General features: G+C 45.7%; 1 protein-coding gene across 1 annotated transcript in view; it reads left to right on the forward strand.

The window, feature by feature from the left end:
* The window catches only part of LOC310775175 (alpha-1,6-mannosylglycoprotein 6-beta-N-acetylglucosaminyltransferase B-like), a gene marked incomplete at both ends in the record, with an annotated part of 33,861 nt that extends 23,104 nt beyond the window's left edge, over positions 1 to 10,757 (forward strand). Inside the window, 7 exons of the mRNA XM_083635272.1 lie at positions 3,861 to 3,991; positions 4,683 to 4,838; positions 5,523 to 5,669; positions 7,363 to 7,479; positions 7,727 to 7,801; positions 8,859 to 9,019; positions 10,559 to 10,757. Coding sequence (XP_083491398.1) covers positions 3,861 to 3,991; positions 4,683 to 4,838; positions 5,523 to 5,669; positions 7,363 to 7,479; positions 7,727 to 7,801; positions 8,859 to 9,019; positions 10,559 to 10,757 — 986 coding nt within the window. The remainder of the gene's footprint in view (positions 1 to 3,860; positions 3,992 to 4,682; positions 4,839 to 5,522; positions 5,670 to 7,362; positions 7,480 to 7,726; positions 7,802 to 8,858; positions 9,020 to 10,558) is intronic.
* Between the last annotated feature and the right edge of the window lie 7,529 nt (positions 10,758 to 18,286).

Genomic DNA, 18,286 nt, shown 5'->3' on the forward strand with positions numbered 1-18,286 from the left:
GCAAATCATCAAGTCATTTCGTCTCCTATTCAGCCTGCAAATCATCAAGTCATTTAGTCTCATATTCAGCCTGCAAATCATCAGGTCATTTAGTCTCATATTCAGCCTGCAAATCATCAAGTCATCTAGTCTCATATTCAGCCTGCAAATCATCAAGTAATTTAGTCTCATATTCAGCCTGCAAATCATCAAGTCATTTCGTCTCATATTCAGCCTGCAAATCATCAAGTCATTTAGTCTCATATTCAGCCTGCAAATCATCAAGTCATTTAGTCTCATATTCAGCCTGCAAATCATCAAGTCATTTAGTCTCATTCAGCCTGCAAATCATCAAGTCATAAGAGATCACTTCTCTATCAAGAAAATGATAAATTCTTGACACAAGCGATTTGCATCGGAAATTAGTGAAATGATCTAAATGCAGTGGTTCTCAAAGTGGGGTCCCCCATGGGGGGTTCCAAGGGGTCCCCAGGAAAAAGGGGAATCATTTATTTTCACTAGAATGACTATTCTGGTCATGTGTTTCATACACTTTCTGCCAAAAAACATCAAAAATAAAAAGTTTTAATAAACGAAAAATAACAAAATAATTTGTGTCCGTTTAGGGATAAAAGCACGAGAACCACTGATCTAACGCCATTGGCAGATTTCCTTCACTTACAGTAGCCTACTTATTATTTTGCAAGACTCAATAATAGACTCAATGACTTGTTGAGCTTTTTGCAGTGCAGAAGGAAAGAAAGAAGGACAGGATCATGAGACTGATTGGGGTGATGTTGATGCTTCTGCTTTGAAGTGCAGAGAAGATGATGGACACAGACAGAAACAGAAAAAGCAAAAATAGACAAAGCAAGAAACCAACAGACAGACAGACAGACAGACAGACAGACAGACAGACAGACAGACAGACAGAGCAAGAAACCTAAAACCGAGACAGGAAACAGAGGAGGAGCCTCATTCCTTCATAGTGGACTCCCGCGTATCGTGTCAGCGCCAGGATGCTGTAAGGGCTGAAACAGGGAGGAAGGTCTTTTAAACAAGCACCCTAAGAGAAGGGAGGAGAGGAGAATCTGGGTGCCTGCTCTCGCGCACACACACACACACACACACACACACACACACACACACACACACACACATACAGAACATGTAAATGCTCACAGGTGCATGCTGACATCCTTACGCACACACACCACTCACTCACACTCACTCACTCACTCACTCACTCACTCACACACACACTCACACACACACACACACTCACACACACACACACACACACACACTCACTCACTCACTCACACACACACACACACACACACACACACATTTGCCGACACATTCCTGCATCTCTAAAGTAAATACTCATCTCTCACACCTTCCCCATAGAGTCATCTCTCACACCTTCCCCATAGAGGCATCTCTCACACCTTCCCCATAGAGTCAGAGGGCAGCAGGGCGACAGCTGTCCAAATTGAACAAACAGCCAGACGGGACCCCCCCACCCCCACCCCCCCATGTCTCATGTATGTTCTCATTTCCTTCAACACCTGGCTCATGTGTTGTGTCTGCCTCAGCCCCCGTTCACACAGGATGCGGAAGCAACGCTCAAGCTAAGCTCAACCTACGCTGAACCCACAAGTTTGCCGAACCCCTTGCTTGAGCAAGGCGTGAGCGTGGCTTCGGCGTGGCACGCGCTCGTGTGCTGTGAACGGCTTCGCCTGTTAACAAGGACGCCTAGATGGATGTACAGACATTCCTTGTCAGTCATTCTGTGTGTCCATAGAGAGACACCATTCTGTGTGTCCATAGAGAGACACCATTCTGTGTGTCCATAGAGAGACACCATTCTGTGTGTCCATAGAGAGACAACATTCTGTGTGTCCATAGAGAGACAACATTCTGTGTGTCCATAGAGAGACAACATTCTGTGTGTCCATAGAGAGACAAAGTCACACCTCCTCTGGTCGGGCCCTACATGCACCAGTGTCTGAAAAATATGAGTGGTAGTGAACGGCGAGAGACAATCATTGTTTTGATCCCATTTGAATTCTGCCATGAAGTACACATGAAGTACACATGAAGTACACATGAAGTACACATGAAGTACACGTGAAGTACACATGAAGTACACATATAAGGTTTGTCCATTTAAAAGATAACATTGCGAGTCAAGTGGTGGCAGTTTGTCGTAAAACTGTTGCACTATAAATTAGAAATTAGAAAGACACAACCCGTCGCGTATGTGACGTCATAACTTTCTCTCCCACCAGCCAGGCCATGTTGGTGTGTGACGTAGATTGTGCGGGTCGAGAGATGTAGGCGCGGACTGCATAATCGGGCACATCGGGCAAATGCCCGGTGGCCTGTCCTGGCCTGGCCTGCAATTTTTTTTTTTTTTTTTTTTTTTTTTTTGGGTTAGCAGTCAGGCCACTCACTGAACAGCAGGCCAGGCGCCGCCTAATGGTTTACTAGTGGTTTTATTACTTTATTCAGGGTTAAAGTGGGTGCATCTCATTGTAAAATTGGACTCTGCCCAAATTGGGCTTCAAACGGCCCAAATTGGGCTTCAAACGGCCCAAATCTGGCTTCAAACGGCCCAAATTGGGCTTCAAACGGCCCAAATCTGGCTTCAAACGACCCAAATTGGGCTTCAAACGGCCCAAATCTGGCTTCAAACGGCCCAAATTGGGCTTCAAACGGCCCAAATCTGGCTTCAAACGGCCCAAATTGGGCTTCAAACGGCCCAAATCTGGCTTCAAACGACCCAAATTGGGCTTCAAACGGCCCAAATCTGGCTTCAAACGGCCCAAATTGGGCTTGAAACGGCCCAAAAAAAAAAATCCGCCCTTCGGACGCCGGCACGCACATCGGCCCGTATCGGCTTGGCCTGCTTGGTATCTAATGCCCGGCCTGAATTATGATCCCAGTCCGAAATTAATCAATCAACTAAGTTGATTCAACTAAGTTGATGTGTGAAATTAATCAATCAACTAAGTTGATTGATTAATTTCATACAAAACTAAGCGTTATGTTTCAGCGTTACGACAAACTGCGACTTTCATGACGTCACGTGCAAAGTTATCTTTTAAATTCACAAACATGATACTTCATGGCACAATTCAAAGGGGATAACCACCACTCACTTATATTTTTTTTCGATGTTGGTGCGTGTGCTGAAGCAGGAAGTAGGTGTGACTTTGGCTCTCATAGAGCTGCCTCTCCTCTGTGTCCAATGTGATGCCTGTCCTGACTCAGGGATTGTGAAAGGGTGTGTGTGTGTGTGTGTGTGTGTGTGTGTGTGTGTGTGTGTGTGTGTGTGTGTGTGTGTGTGTGTGTTGTTTTTTATAGATAGATTTTGCTTGGAAAAGTGAGATGAAGCATCTTTTTTTCTCTCTCTCCATCATTACACATAGTGTAGAAACGTGGTGTCTTCCATCAGCACGTCCACATGTTGTCATGGACAAAACTTTTTCTTCTTCTTTTTCACAATTTCTTTATCCCATTTTTTTTTATCCCCCATTAGTGCTATTTTCTTTCTTTATTTATCCTGGTTGCTGCTCCACCCTCTGCCGATCTGGGGAGAGCCGAAACTGGCTCCATGGGCAGTAGCCAGCCGCTTCTTTTCACCTGACAGGGTGGGAAGGGAACCGATTATTATTGAGGTTGAGCATTAAATATTTCTAAATTGTGTAGAGGACCCAGTCTCTAAAGATATGATCATTTTGTCAGCCAAAGAATTTCCTACTCTGCTTTTAAATGGTAATGATTTGTTTGACTTCTTGTGCTCTTGATAATTTTGTAGTAAAATGCATTTTGCCAAGTAGGGGACTATGTGCTCTCTGTTGTGTCTTCTCCAGCTCATACTCCTGATAACTCCTTCCTGGGCTTTGTGAGTGAGGAGGTGGCGAGGGAGGAGGAGCTGGAGCCAAACACCTACAGGAAAGACAAGATAGCTGTTGTCTACGGCAAACAGGACTACATGTGGCAGGTAATGACCAGAACGGAGTGGTTGAGTCACTCATAATGTCTGTGAATGAGCAAGGAGTGTTTTCTAGAGTTGTTTCTGATAACGATACCAGTATCGGAAATGCCTAAAATGTCTGATCGGGTATTTGTGAGTACGTGAGTCTATGCATTGATCCGATACCACATCATTTATTAGCCCTGAAAAATGTAGTTTCTGGACAAAATCAAATGGCCAGCCCAGGCCATACAACAACAATGATATCAAGCAATCATATCACATCCATACAGGGTTATTATTCACATAGAGGGTTATTATACAGCTCTTTACAAAATATCTCATTACCTTAAGAAGGTGGCCGGTGGCGTGGTGCACAGTAGCTTGACTGCGCATGTGTGAAGCGCATGCTAGTTGAACGGCTACAGGCACACTAGAAATGAGCGCGCAAAGCGAGCGATATTTCGAGTTACAGTAGCCTACATAGATTTTTTTAAATGCACTGGTATCGGATCGGTACTCGGTATCGGTATCAGGAAGGAAAAAATTGCATCTCTAGTGTTTTCTTCTAAGCTTGATACACACACTATTTTTTTGAAGACAGCTCATATTACCTGATTTCACACGATAGAGACACTACTCTGTCTCTTTTTCCTCTGTTTGTGTGTGTGTGTGACGTGTGTGTGTGTGTGTGTGTGTGTGTGTGTGTGTGTCCCAGGGTAAATCTGGCTATGTGGAGGTGATCAGTGAGGAGCTGGAGACCCATGCCACAGTGTACCAGCCTGCAGGACACGCCTCCATGCTGCCCAGCTTCATCACCAACCACGGCCTGCTGACTCAGGAACACTTCCTACGACTGCTGCGCAAAGCCAAGGTCAGACCACAACTCACCCACACACCCGCTAAGTTAGAAGTCGATCGGGCAAACTGTTCCCAAGATAAACCACTTTTTGTGTTGCCAGTAGGTGGCACTATGATTGTGCATGTGTCAGAATCACACAGAATTCGGCACTGTAGCTATGAGTGCAGTCTGTTTTCTGCGGCAGTTTCATGCCAGTACCCTGAAGAGTGTTTCGGCAAAGAATGGAGGCGATCGGTGCAATGGTGCACCTTGCAACTCCGGACATACATACATACGTACGTACGTATGGGGGGTATGAGGGTGGGGGTGTGGGTGGAGGGATGAAGGGGGGGGGGGGGGGGGGGGGTATTTTATACTGATGAAAATCTGATGATGATACGCTACCTGGAGAATGCCACACCTAAGCCCCTGGAGGGTTTTTAGGCAATTCTCCTGCACATTCAATGCTGATTATATATTGTATTTTTTTGTAATTGTTTTTATATGTGTAAATAAACAACAACAACAACAACAAACTGCTCTATTTGTCAAGCTCATTGAGATAACTATTGTTATGATTTGGCGATTTATAAATACCGTATATAATTGATTGATTGATTGATTGATTGATTGATTGATTGATTGATTGATTGATTGTCCATTGTGATACTAAACACTGGTCCTAAACAAAATGTCCTTGCTTTGCATCCCTCTCAGGTGTTTGTAGGTCTTGGTTTTCCCTATGAGGGTCCAGCTCCCATCGAGGCCATTGCTCTGGGCTGTGTGTTTCTGCAGCCTCGTTTTGCCCCTCCACACTCCTCAGACAGCAGTGACTTCTACAAAGGCAAACCCACCACCAGACAGGTACTCCTCCATCTCAACAAACCCACCACCAGACAGGTACTCCTCCATCTCAACAAACGCACCACCAGACACAGCTACTCCTCCATCTCAACAAACCCACCACCAGACAGGTACTCCTCCATCTCAACAAACCCACCACCAGACAGGTACTCCTCCATCTCAACAAATCCACCACCAGATAGGTACTCCTCCATCTCAACAAACCCACCACCAGACAGGTACTCCTCCATCTCAACAAACCCACCACCAGACACAGCTACTCCTCCATCTCAACAAACCCACCACCAGACAGGTACTGCTCCATCTCAACAAACCCACCACCAGACAGGTACTCCTCCATCTCAACAAACCCACCACCAGACAGGTACTCCTACATCTCAACAAACCCACCACCAGACACAGATACTCCTCCATCTCAACAAACCCACCACCAGACAGGTACTGCTCCATCTCAACAAACCCACCACCAGACACAGATACTCCTCCATCTCAACAAACCCACCACCAGACAGGTACTGCTCCATCTCAACAAACCCACCACCAGACACAGATACTCCTCCATCTCAACAAACCCACCACCAGACAGGTACTGCTCCATCTCAACAAACCCACCACCAGACACAGATACTCCTCCATCTCAACAAACCCACCACCAGACAGGTACTCCTCCATCTCAACAAACCCACCACCAGAGAGGTACTCCTACATCTCAACAAACCCACCACCAGACAGGTACTCCTTCATCTCAACAAACCCACCACCAGACAGGTACTCCTCCATCTCAACAAACCCACCACCAGACAGGTACTCCTCCATCTCCACAATCCCACCACCAGACAGGTACTCCTCCATTTCAACAAACCTACCACCAGACAGGTACTCCTCCATCTCCACAAACCCACCACCAGACAGGTACTCCTCGGCCACGGAGGTCATCTTGACCTTTTTGAAATGATGTGGAGGCACGGTGGAAAGGGGTAGCACTGTCACCTCACAGCAAGAAGATCCTGGGTTCCCACCTGGGATGCTGTGGGCGCTGAGGGTGTGTCCCCATTCCCATGACCTCAGTGCCTACTGCCCAGGTGGGCTCATCAAAAGGGCCTTTCTGTGTGGAGTTTGTATGTTCTCCCCGTTTCCTCTAGACCCCCCGCTAAAAAACATGCAAAAATAATAATAATAACTTTGTAGAATTAAAAAAAATCCAATAATCCTGGTACCTGACTTTTCCTAAAAGTGTCTGTATTTCATGTAAAATACTTTTTATATAAATTACACAAAAGGCAAAGAAAATGTGATAATTTTTTAACCTATTTCGGCCATATTGACCGCACGGAATTTCCTGAGGTTCTAGGCCTTTTTTTTTTTAAGATATCCTAACACAATAAATGCATTCATCTCTCAATAGGGTATTTATCATGACATTATAGAGTTTGGAATCTAGTGGTCAAAATGACCACTTACGGCCGTTCTAGTAGTTATGGATTTCTGGTGTTAAACTCCTATTGTACACCCATTTGGGAAAAAATAAAATAGTCATTGCTTGGTCTTTATTGCTCAAGAATGGATGGATAAATCTTCTAAGATGTTACTATGTTTTAAACAAAGGTTTTATGATAGCAAACAACTTGGTAGGTCTTAATATGTGTTTTTATCTTTCTGTCTCTGCCATCTTGCCTGTGTCTTTGGACCCCAGATCTCCTCCCAGCACCCGTATGCAGAGGACTTCATCGGTAAGCCCTATGTGTGGACGGTGGACATGAGCAACTGGACCGACGTACGGGAGGCGGTCAGGGCCATTCTGCTCACAGAGGTACCACACGGCACACACACACACACACACACACACACACACGCATCCATGCACGCACACGTGCACGTGCACACACACACACACACACACACACACACACACACACACACACACACACACACACACACACACTGCAATCCCCAGTTAATCAAATGAAACCTGTGTGTGTGTGTGTGTGTGTGTGTGTGTGTGTGTGTGTGTGTGTGTGTGTGTGTGTGTGTGTGTGTGTGTGTGTGTGTCTTTGCAGGTGAAGCCTTTCACCCCCCGAGAGTTGACCTGCGACGGAATGCTAGAGAGGGTCCATGCCTACATTACTCACCAGGTATAGAGATGCTAACCTTACCCTGACAGATGGTTTGTTTTCACATAACCATCTGGGAACAAGTCACTCAACCCTCCAGGAAACAGTTTAAAAGAGGCAGGTGTAACCGCGTTGTGTTGGTGGTACTTGCAGCAACCCATGACCCAGGGGTGGATTCGAAATGCCGACCTTCGGCTTACAGGACGGACATGTTAACCACTGCACCAAGAGAGCTAGCTCCCTTGGCAGAGCTGATTAACGTGCCTTTATACTGGGGGAGTGAGTTTAACCAACCTACTCGCTACCACTCGGGACTCACGAGGAATCGGCGCTGATTCACTTCGGTTACACAGGCACAGGCACAAACTGACGTGATTGGATGAGCCATCTGTCTATCACATGTATCACAGGCTCGCTTCTCACTGACGTCACACCCAAAGCCCGCCTGTAGCTGCCTCTGGATGCTGATTGGTGCGGACCATTGCATGGTGGTTCAGATTCAAACCAATAGATTTGAGCGTGACAAGATGGATTTCTCATGTGATCGTGATCTCATGATCTCGTGCGAATCCAGCTGCCTCGCAAGGTTATAGAGATTCAGCCAAGTAGAAACAAGACGTTGATACAGATTTCTGGCACGTTCCACCACCGAATTAGTCTCATTCATATAAGCCTAATTCATATGATCCTGTATCATGCAATGAAATGTGAACTCACAAGATCAGAACGCTTTTACCAAAATCTCCAAAAGTGGAGTGGATAAACTCATAAGAGGGGGATGATGATGATGATGATGATGATGATGATGACTTCATTCCAAGTAAATTACATCATTTACACGGCTAATATATCCCAGAGTTTTCCCAACTAGGGTGGTGTATAGTGTGGGTTTCAATGGAGAGTTATTATGATGGTATAAATAGTATAAACATTCTTTCCACCTTGTCAAGGATAAAATACTGGGGGGGAAACACTTTGCAGCTTCAGTAAAAAAAAATGAATATTCTAAAACTTATATTAGTCAAACCCTGAGTGATGATCATCTTCTTCTTTTATCTTGAATCTTAACTCTGTCTAGAACTTCTGCAGTAAATCTGTCCCTACTTGGCCACCTGAGGGCGCTCTAAGGGTGCACCTGGGTCCACTGGGTCAGTCGTGTGCCAGTGTGTGTGGACGCTCCTCCCTGGTGTGTGAGCCGGCTCTGTTTCACCACCTCAACAGCCCCGCCGCTTTCAGCAGGTCAGACATCAGCACGCATCCACTGCAAAAAGACACACTGGACAGGTGTGTGGAGGGACAGGTGTGTGGAAGGACAGACACACTGGACAGGTGTGTGGAGGGACAGGTGTGTGGAGGGACAGACACACTGGACAGGTGTGTGGAGGGACAGACACACAAGGCAGGTGTGTGGAGGGACAGACACACTGGACAGGTGTGTGGAGGGACAGACACACAGGGCAGGTGTGTGGAGGGAAAGACACACACACAGGACAGGTGTGTGGAGGGACAAACACACAGGGCAGGTATGTAAAGGGACAGACACACTGGACACGTATGTAAAGGGACAGACACACTGGACCTGTGTGTGGAGGAACAGACACACAGGGCAGGTGTGTAGAGGGACAGACACACTGGACAGGTGTGTGGAGGAACAGACACACAGGGCAGGTGTGTGGAGGGACAGACACACTGGACACGTATGTAAAGGGACAGACACACTGGACAGGTGTGTAGAGGGACAGACACACTGGACAGGTGTGTGGAGGGACAGACACACTGGGCAGGTGTGTGGAGGGACAGACACACAGGGCAGGTGTGTGGAGGGACAGACACACTGGACACGTATGTAAAGGGACAGACACACTGGACAGGTGTGTAGAGGGACAGACACACTGGACAGGTGTGTGGAGGGACAGACACACTGGGCAGGTGTGTGGAGGGACAGACACACAGGGCAGGTGTGTGGAGGGACAGACATACAGGGCAGGTGTGTGGAGGGACAGACACACTGGGCAGGTGTGTGGAGGGACAGGTGGACTGATGGATACATGGTCACACCTGGGTAAAGACCAGAGGCACAGCTTTCATATTGGACAGCAAACAGTGTAGGATCCATATTAGGTACAAGTGCTTCATGATATGCAGCCATCTCAGGTCATATGCAGCTGGATATCGGCACACCTTGAGATAACTCTTGTTATGATCTGGCACTATATAAATATAATGATTGATTGATTGATTGATTGATTGATTGATTGATTGATTGATTGATTGATTGATTGATTGATTGATTGATTGATTGATTGATTGATTGATATCAGCAGACCACAAAGGCAGAATGACATCAGTACAAGCATTTAAAATAGCGATGGAAAGAGAGTTGATTGTCTTTGATATACTATAGCATACACAGCAATATTTTGTTATTCATACAGTATTGTTCATAGTGTAGACCTTGACCCAGGAAATACACTGCAAAAACCGACTGTTATTTTACCTTGTATCCAAACTTATCTTTACTCATTTTGGCATGTATCAAGTGAAATTTATTGAGAGCAGCCAAATTATATGTGCTGTGAGATGACTAAATTATGTAAATATATCAAGAAATAAGCTTGATAGGTCTGGAAACTAGATAAAATCACTTGACCATTTGACAGCATTTTTTGCAGTGCCAGTGATCCCACTGAGTATTTGCAGTCATTTTTCAGTACACTGATTGCCAATAGATACACTTTATACAATTATGCTTCTCATTATTCCCCATTTTCTTTGCAGGCTGGGGCTGGGCTGCTCCAGCACAGGGCAGGAAGTCAACCACCTGTTTCCTGCCTACAGCCCTTGGGGCCGGCACTGTGGCCTTCAGCAGGAGCCACTGTTGTTTAGCTGTGCCGGCTCGGACCCGTCCCACCGCAGACTGTGTCCCTGCAGAACTCACCTGCCGGGACAGGTGGCACTGTGCCCCGGCTGCCTCTAGGAGACACTGTGGACGGTCAACGGAGAAAACGGTCATCTGATCAAGAAAGCACCAAAGAGCCATATCCTATACATTGCGGTACAATCTCCCTGCCCAACATGGGCATGGATTGAAAGCACTGATCGAATGTTTACTGTATGTATAGTTAATAACTCTTATACAGAGGTTGAAAGTCACACATCTTGATATGATAGGAGAATTCATGAAAATTCCACGCACGATATTCCCTGCCCTCGTCATCTGAAGGCGTCATCGCTCTCGTCATGTGTGCCATCGCTTTCGCTCATGAATGTTTTAGAGTGAAGAATTTCTTGACGGTCAAATTCAAAGCAGCCGACATGGCAAACTGATATGGAGTCATGTCAGTGTTGGTGTTTGACTATAATTGATGAACTCATATGAGAGACGTTGTGCCAAATAGTGAAAGTCTACTTGTGTGAAATATCTCTTGAAATAAGAGGGAGGCAGGGAACAGATATATGCTCCAGTCCAATGAGTTTGGGCAAAACCACTGACGGGTCAAGAGGGACTTTTTCACGGGGATCAAGAATGAAGATGCTTTCCTAAATGACAGCCATTAACTCAGGAACCCAAAACGTCATTTCAGAAGTACTTGAAATGTGGAAAGGAGGAAGAATTCAGGGCCTGGAGTTGAAGTGTCTAATAAAATCCTTCCTGTTCTGGTAGCTCCTTCAGACTATGAATGGAGGCAAGAACAAGCTTCAAGAAATGGAAAGGCATCTCACATAAAGCAGGCATGGTGCATAGATGCATTCAAAATGAACTGCCCGTGAGCTGAAAAGAAGCGGCTGGCGACTGCACATGTATCGGAGGAAGCATGTGCTATTCTACAACTCTCCCTAGATCAACAGAGGGGGTGGAGCAACGACAGGGAGAATTGGCCGAGTACAACTGGGCCGAAAACGCGGGGCGTTAATTTTTTTTAAATTAAAAATAATTTAAATAAAGTCCATGTCAGCTTAGTATTATGATAAATAAGTATCCAATCAGTCATTTGCTTTCAGTAATGTAGCAGACCAGGCAGCTGTGCATTGAATTGGCATTCAATGCCATTGGGACATTGCCATGTTGCCCTTCCATGGCACGGTTGGCTCTGGATCTCAGCTTGGGCCCACAGGGTGACAGCCTAAGTGATGATGGCCATTATCAGAGTGAATCATGGGTCTAACCTCTGGATGCCTTCAGGGGGGTCACGACCATACGGCCATGATTACGCTGTCATACACACCATCAGCCATTCCCCACCTTGTTTTCTTTCACTTGGCAACACCCGCCTCCAACTGATCAAATCCATGTATCTGCCAAACACACATTTTGCCTCATTTAGACCAGGAAAACTCACAGAAGGGAGGATTTAATGACATTTTCTGCAGTTATTTTGCTTGAAATTACATCTTAAAATGAGTTTGATTATAACAGATGACTCATTTTGTCCTGAGTTCTTGCTGGTTCTTCAATATTATTCCTTTACGGAAAGATTTCTGGAGCCTTGTGACCCCTCCCCTCCCAGGTCTTTGGAGCCCCCCAAGGGGATCTTGCACCTCAGGTTGACATCCATTGATATTAATAAACTTAATAAATAAATTTTACTCTATATAAAATAGACTTGGTACATAGGCTATATAAAACGATTTGGCTCTATCACTCTCTCTCTCTCTCTCTCTCTCTCTCTCTCTCTCTCACACACACACACACACACACACACACACACACACACACATGGAGAGAGCATTCTTCCCTCTCAGAAGCCTGAGCGGGTCACACAGGCGTATCCCATCTCCCCGTCGACAACACAGCCTGTGTGAGAGAAACAAATGATAACAACTATGGGCTAAACTGCAGCCCATAATCAGTGTTATAAACGATGGGGTGGTGGACTTACACGGCGCAGCTGCTAGAGCAAAGATGGCTCCAACCAAGTCCACAAGGCGCTGTTTTGTTTTGAGCTGGACAGATGTGAGGCATTTCTGGGAACTCTCAGGAATATTAGCTGGCAGAAAGAGAGAGAGAGACCTTCTATGCCCCCATACACTCCATGTGACCGGGCCTTATTGTCACTCAGGGATTGGACTGCTCAGGGCCGCGACGACGGGATTGGTTGGCAATGTGATTGACTGGTAAATGGCTGTGAAACCGTCCACTAAAACAACACTTGAGATGACATTGGCGGATGTTGGGCGAATTCATTTGGCCCTGTCAAATGTGACTTTTGCTTAATTAGCCGAACTGTGCAGAGATGATGGCAGTGAAGTTGTGTTTGTGTTGAGAAGCTGTTTGGAGGAAGGGGGAATAAAAGCGGCATTTGACTCAGAGGGACTTCTCTGAAACAAAGTGTTGGAAAATGATGTGTCATTTTTGGATGAGTCATGTTCATTCGTATCAGTTACATGGGTTAAGGATGAGTCATGTTCATTCGTATCAGTTACAGTACATGGGTTAAGGCGTGTCAGTTACATGGGTTAAGATGTATTAAACTTGATCTTAATATTAAGTAGTATCAGTTACATGGGTTAAGATGTATTAAACTTGATCTTAATATTAAGTACGTAGTATCATCAACTGACTACTGGCCCCACACTGGCCAGTGGAGTTGTATTCACCTTATGTAGCCCCGCCCACTTGACCCGTTTGTGTTACAACTTCCTGTTCTGTTCTGTTTTACCTGGTCAAACCAGAGATCGTCTCTCTCTGGTCAAAGCTATGGTTACAGATTGGCGCCTAGTCATATTCTCAATATCAATTCAGGCTTGTATCCTATCGTGTCTAGGGGTTGACTGGCATTAATGATCTGGAGAGAGCTAATGAGTTGAATGATTTCTTTCTTAGATTTGATTCTGACTCGGCAGCGGATCTTAATTTTGATTTTAATTCAGTTGTTTTTCCCTCTTGTAGCGACTCTGACCGTCTGGTTATTGACCCACTACAGGTACAAAGCATCTTTAGCGAGGTAAGCAATAAGAAATCCACAGGGCCTGATGGCCTGCCAGCTTTCGTGCTAAAATCCTGTTCTGAAGAGCTTACAGCGGCCTGGTGCCCGATCTTTCAAAAGTCAATAGATAGTCACACTGTTCCTGCTCTGTGGAAAAAATCATTGATTATTCCTGTTCCCAAAGTATCTTGTCCTGCTGTGAATAAGGATTTCAGACCTATCGCTCTCACATGTGGGGTCATGAAATGTTTCGAAAGAGTGATAGTCAAACAACTTAAAACAGAAATGACTCCCTGTATGGACCCCTTACAATTCGCTTACAGGGAGGGACGAAGCACAGAGGATGCTGTTGTCTGTGTGACTCACTTAATTAGTAAGCACCTAGACTCTGACCCCAAAGCTTATGCACGAGTTTTATTTGCTGATTTTAGTTCAGCGTTTGACACACTCCGACCCCTGCTGCTAGTTCAGAAGTTAGTCAAGATGAACATAAATCCGTTCATCATCAAATGGTTCTATTCTCTTTTAACAGATAGGACTCAACAGGTCAAGGTTAATTCCTCCCTCTCCAATGTCAAACACTGCAGTACCGGCGCCCCCCAGGGGGGGGTGAGCTCGCCCTTTCTTTTTACTGCGTATACAAACGACTGTAGGAACTGTGATCCTAGTAACTTTGTCATTAAGTTCTCTGACGACACCATTATCTTAAGTTTGTTGAAGGGAGACGACTGCCCTTCTGTCTACCACAGTGAAATTGACTCCTTTAAAGACTGGTGCGAGAGGAATCACCTCATTTTAAACATAAATAAAACCAAAGAAATGATCTTCGATCCGAGAACAGTTAGGGTTCATGACCCCGTGGTCATAGGGGGCAGTGCGATCGAGCAGGTCAGCTCGTATAAATATCTGGGGATCCAAATGGACCACCTGGTAAAATGGGATGTCCATGTAGACTACCTCTGCGCCAAATTAGCGCAACGCCTGCACTTCCTACGCAGACTCAGACTATTTGGTGTGAGCACAACTATCATGTCCACCTTTTATAATGCTGTGTTGGAAAGCCTGATTAGATATGGCATGGCGGCTTGGTTTGGGTCTCTGACCGTCCAGCTCAAAGCAATTCTAAAAATAGTCCACACAGCCTTGAAAGTGATTGGAAAGAATGAATCGGCGACGCTACAGTCCATCTTTGAGAAAAAGGTGATCAGCCTGGCTCATAAAGTCTTGACTGACCCTTCTCACATTTTATTTTCGGAATATGAGCTGCTACCATCCGGGAGAAGATTCAGAGCAAGCAAACACAGGAGCAACCGCTACAAGCTCTCCTTTCTCCCCACCTCAATTGCACTGCTGAACAAACAGCCTGCTCTTCCCCCGGGTGTAGCACTCTAGTTAGGTTAGGTAGGTAGTCCGGTAGAAGCGGTATTTATACTCTGGTTTGTTTGGTTATGTTCTTTTACCGCTTTTTCCTTGGTCTTATTCTCTAACCTCTTAACCCCATTTTTATTGGTTTATTCTTTTATTCTTTTATTCTCTTATTCTTTTATCAAATCCGCTGCCGATTTTGATTTGTTTTAATTTTAATTGATTTGACTTGATTTTATATTGATTTCTATTTGTATGATTTTTATGGTATTATGGTTTTATTGCTTATTTTATTCTTCCCTTATTAACTGGTTTGATGATTTAAACACACTATGCAATAGGGCATGTGCAATCTTCGAAATAGTGCAATCTTGTGTCTAGCTGGCACTCTTTCTGTGGTGAAGTACAATGCTGTGACTGTGACCGTGTTTGTTTTGTTACTGTGTCTGTAACACCGATGTTGGCACTAGCACTTTTTGCCCAAGACAAATTTCCCTCGAGGGACAATAAAGTTTATCTCATCTCATCTCATCTCATCTCATTATGATCCGATAACATGAGAACAGAACACAATAGACTCTTTTCCCAGGGGGCATTTTGTGTCGAAAAGGCAGGGTAAACACAGGTGCAAGCAAAACACTAATGAGGGTTTCCAACTTCCATTGATTGGAAGTTGATTGGAAGTTGGAAACCCTCATTAGTGTTTTGCTTGCACCTGTGTTTACCCTGCCTTTTTGACACAAAATGGCCCGCGTGAAAAGGGTCTATCCACCTTATTTTTGAATGCCCCACTGTACAAATAATTGTGGGTACAAGTTCCGGTTTAACGTGACTTATTGTTGCAGCTTGCCATTTCCTTTGTTATACTCTTTGCCTGCAGATGCTGCAGACCCGAATTATAAACCGGAAACTGGAGTACGTTATAAAAGTTATAAATATAGTCACGTTATAAACAACTAACCAATGCTGGGGGTCTGTATGGAAACAGTGTTAATCGAAATGGTTAAAAGTTAAATCAATTTGGTCATTTAGTGGCGTTTTACTGCCATGTAACATAGCCGCTAACATAAGCAGTAGGCTGCGCACTGCGCTCTTAAAGGGATATATCGACGAGATTTTTGCCAAGCTGGACCTGATTAGTGATTTGCTCCGTTCGCCCAGACGGGTGTCAAGCTGTCAGCAACAAGGCTGGGAGGATCACACCGGAAGAAAAACGCATAGGCATCATGGCCGCTAGAAATAAGTTGGATAGGCTGTTTATCGGTTGAATCCAGGCCACTCACCCATTAGCTTTAGCTGACGTGGCCTCCAGGAGCGTCCCGACCAGTAGCGTAGCCAGACTTGGCTCATTGGGTGTGCCACAGAAAGCCAGGGTGTGCCAGGGGGCGGACCATTTTTTTGGGTCTTTTCAAACCAGATTTAGAGGAATATTTGTGTGTTGTTTGCTCCTTTTCGCACTCATTATTAGCAGGTAGAAGCAATCAATTAAATTGTATTTTTTGGCAACATGTAAAACCACTTTGTTTAGTATCTCAAAAAAGTCTCACCTACTTTTTCCAATGAGTGTTCTAGTCGGGAAAGAACGCAAATTTGGTTGGCATGTTCGTCTACTGCAGAGAGATCTGTAGCGTTAGTGTCCTCTGGCTCTGCACAAACCTCCGGTGTGTTGTTGGCTGCATTCCCCGCTGTTAACGTCATTGTTTCGGCTGCATCATCTTCTTCATCATCGTCTGTCTGTTCTCCACTGTACACCACCAATACCGGTGCGGGACCGGGTGCACTACAATCCGCACTTGTTGAGGGGGAGGGTGACGACGAGTCATCTTCTTCCTCGTCGTTTCTTGCCTTTGCCGAAAAAGCTTAAAAGCGAGCTTTGTTTCATGTCTTCTTGATTTGGCGCTGCTGCTGCTGTGCGTGCGTGCATTTGTTTACTTTACGTGGACGACAGCTTAACTAGTTTCCCATGGCATGATGCTCCGGGGCACATAGGGCAGCGGACAGTTAGACACAGTGCGCATGACAGCGTTGACATGTGTTTTGCAGACAAAACAAAACACTTTTTTTACCCCATTTTTTTGGGTGCGCCAGCGGCCTGTCTGGGTGGCATTTGCACACCCTAGCGCACCCGTGGCTACGCGCATGGTCCCGACACTGGGCAAGCTCCGACGGTTGGATGCGTGAGGGATCCAAGCGAGTCCTCACGTGATCAGAGAGTCTCATAAACACGTGACAGGTGCAAGACGAGACATACACTATAAGCTATCAACAACCTGTGTTGCGGGCTGCAGCCCCGTCTTCTGTGGACCCGACTGACCCCTCGAGCGCAGGGGCGGAATTTCCATTTTATGGACACCTATGGCAGCCCCTTATGGACAAAAAGGCGCCCTCTATACCCTTCATATGAGCAGACCATAGATCAAATCGACAAATAGCCAAAGCAAATAGACATATTTATCATATCTAAGCTTACATTCACACAGGACGCCGAACGTAAGCAGAACTGAAGCTTGAAGCAGGCACAAGCTGAACGTATGCCTTGTTGTTCACACAAGATGCCTTCTCTTTTCCTCTCAGCACCTACTCTCGCGCCTTGAACCCGCCCACAACAACTCCCATTGACTTCATGCCTCACGGCTTCATGGCTTCAGCGTCACGCTTGGAAATTCGGCGTCAGGCCTGAGTGATCGCTTCGGCGTGGCGTGAGCGTGGCTTCGGCACGGCGTCGGCATGACACGCGTGCGGGTGGTGTGAACGGCTTCGCCTGTTAACAAGGACGCCGAAATGAAATTTGTGGGTACAGTGTATACAGCTTCGGTTGAGCGTTGCTTCGGCGTGCTGTGTGAACGGGGGCTATAGCTGGCAGGAGCGATCCGTAACACTAGTGACTCACTGGAAGCAGGCTGCGGGATAAGCTCTGCCACAGGAAGTATTCACCTTATGTTCAGACGCGGGGGTGGGCCAAATTCTTCCGGGTTGTTTTAACACTTCCGGCGGTCACGGCATGAAATACAAAAGAACGTCAGAAGAAGAGAGTTGTTTTTGTAGCGGACAGTGCACGGGGTAAAACAAAGAACGTAGCCTACTACTTTGAGCTCGGTACACAGCAAGCAAGCGGAGTATCCACTGTTAGCCAGGTCAGATAACGTTATCGTCGACAATGACGAGCACTTTTTTGTCAAACATACCTGGACTCCAACAAAGAAAGCTTCAGATG

Source organism: Poromitra crassiceps, assembly GCF_964638095.1.
Source record: "Poromitra crassiceps genome assembly, chromosome: 4".
In the NCBI taxonomy this organism is placed as follows: Eukaryota; Metazoa; Chordata; class Actinopteri; order Beryciformes; family Melamphaidae; genus Poromitra; species Poromitra crassiceps.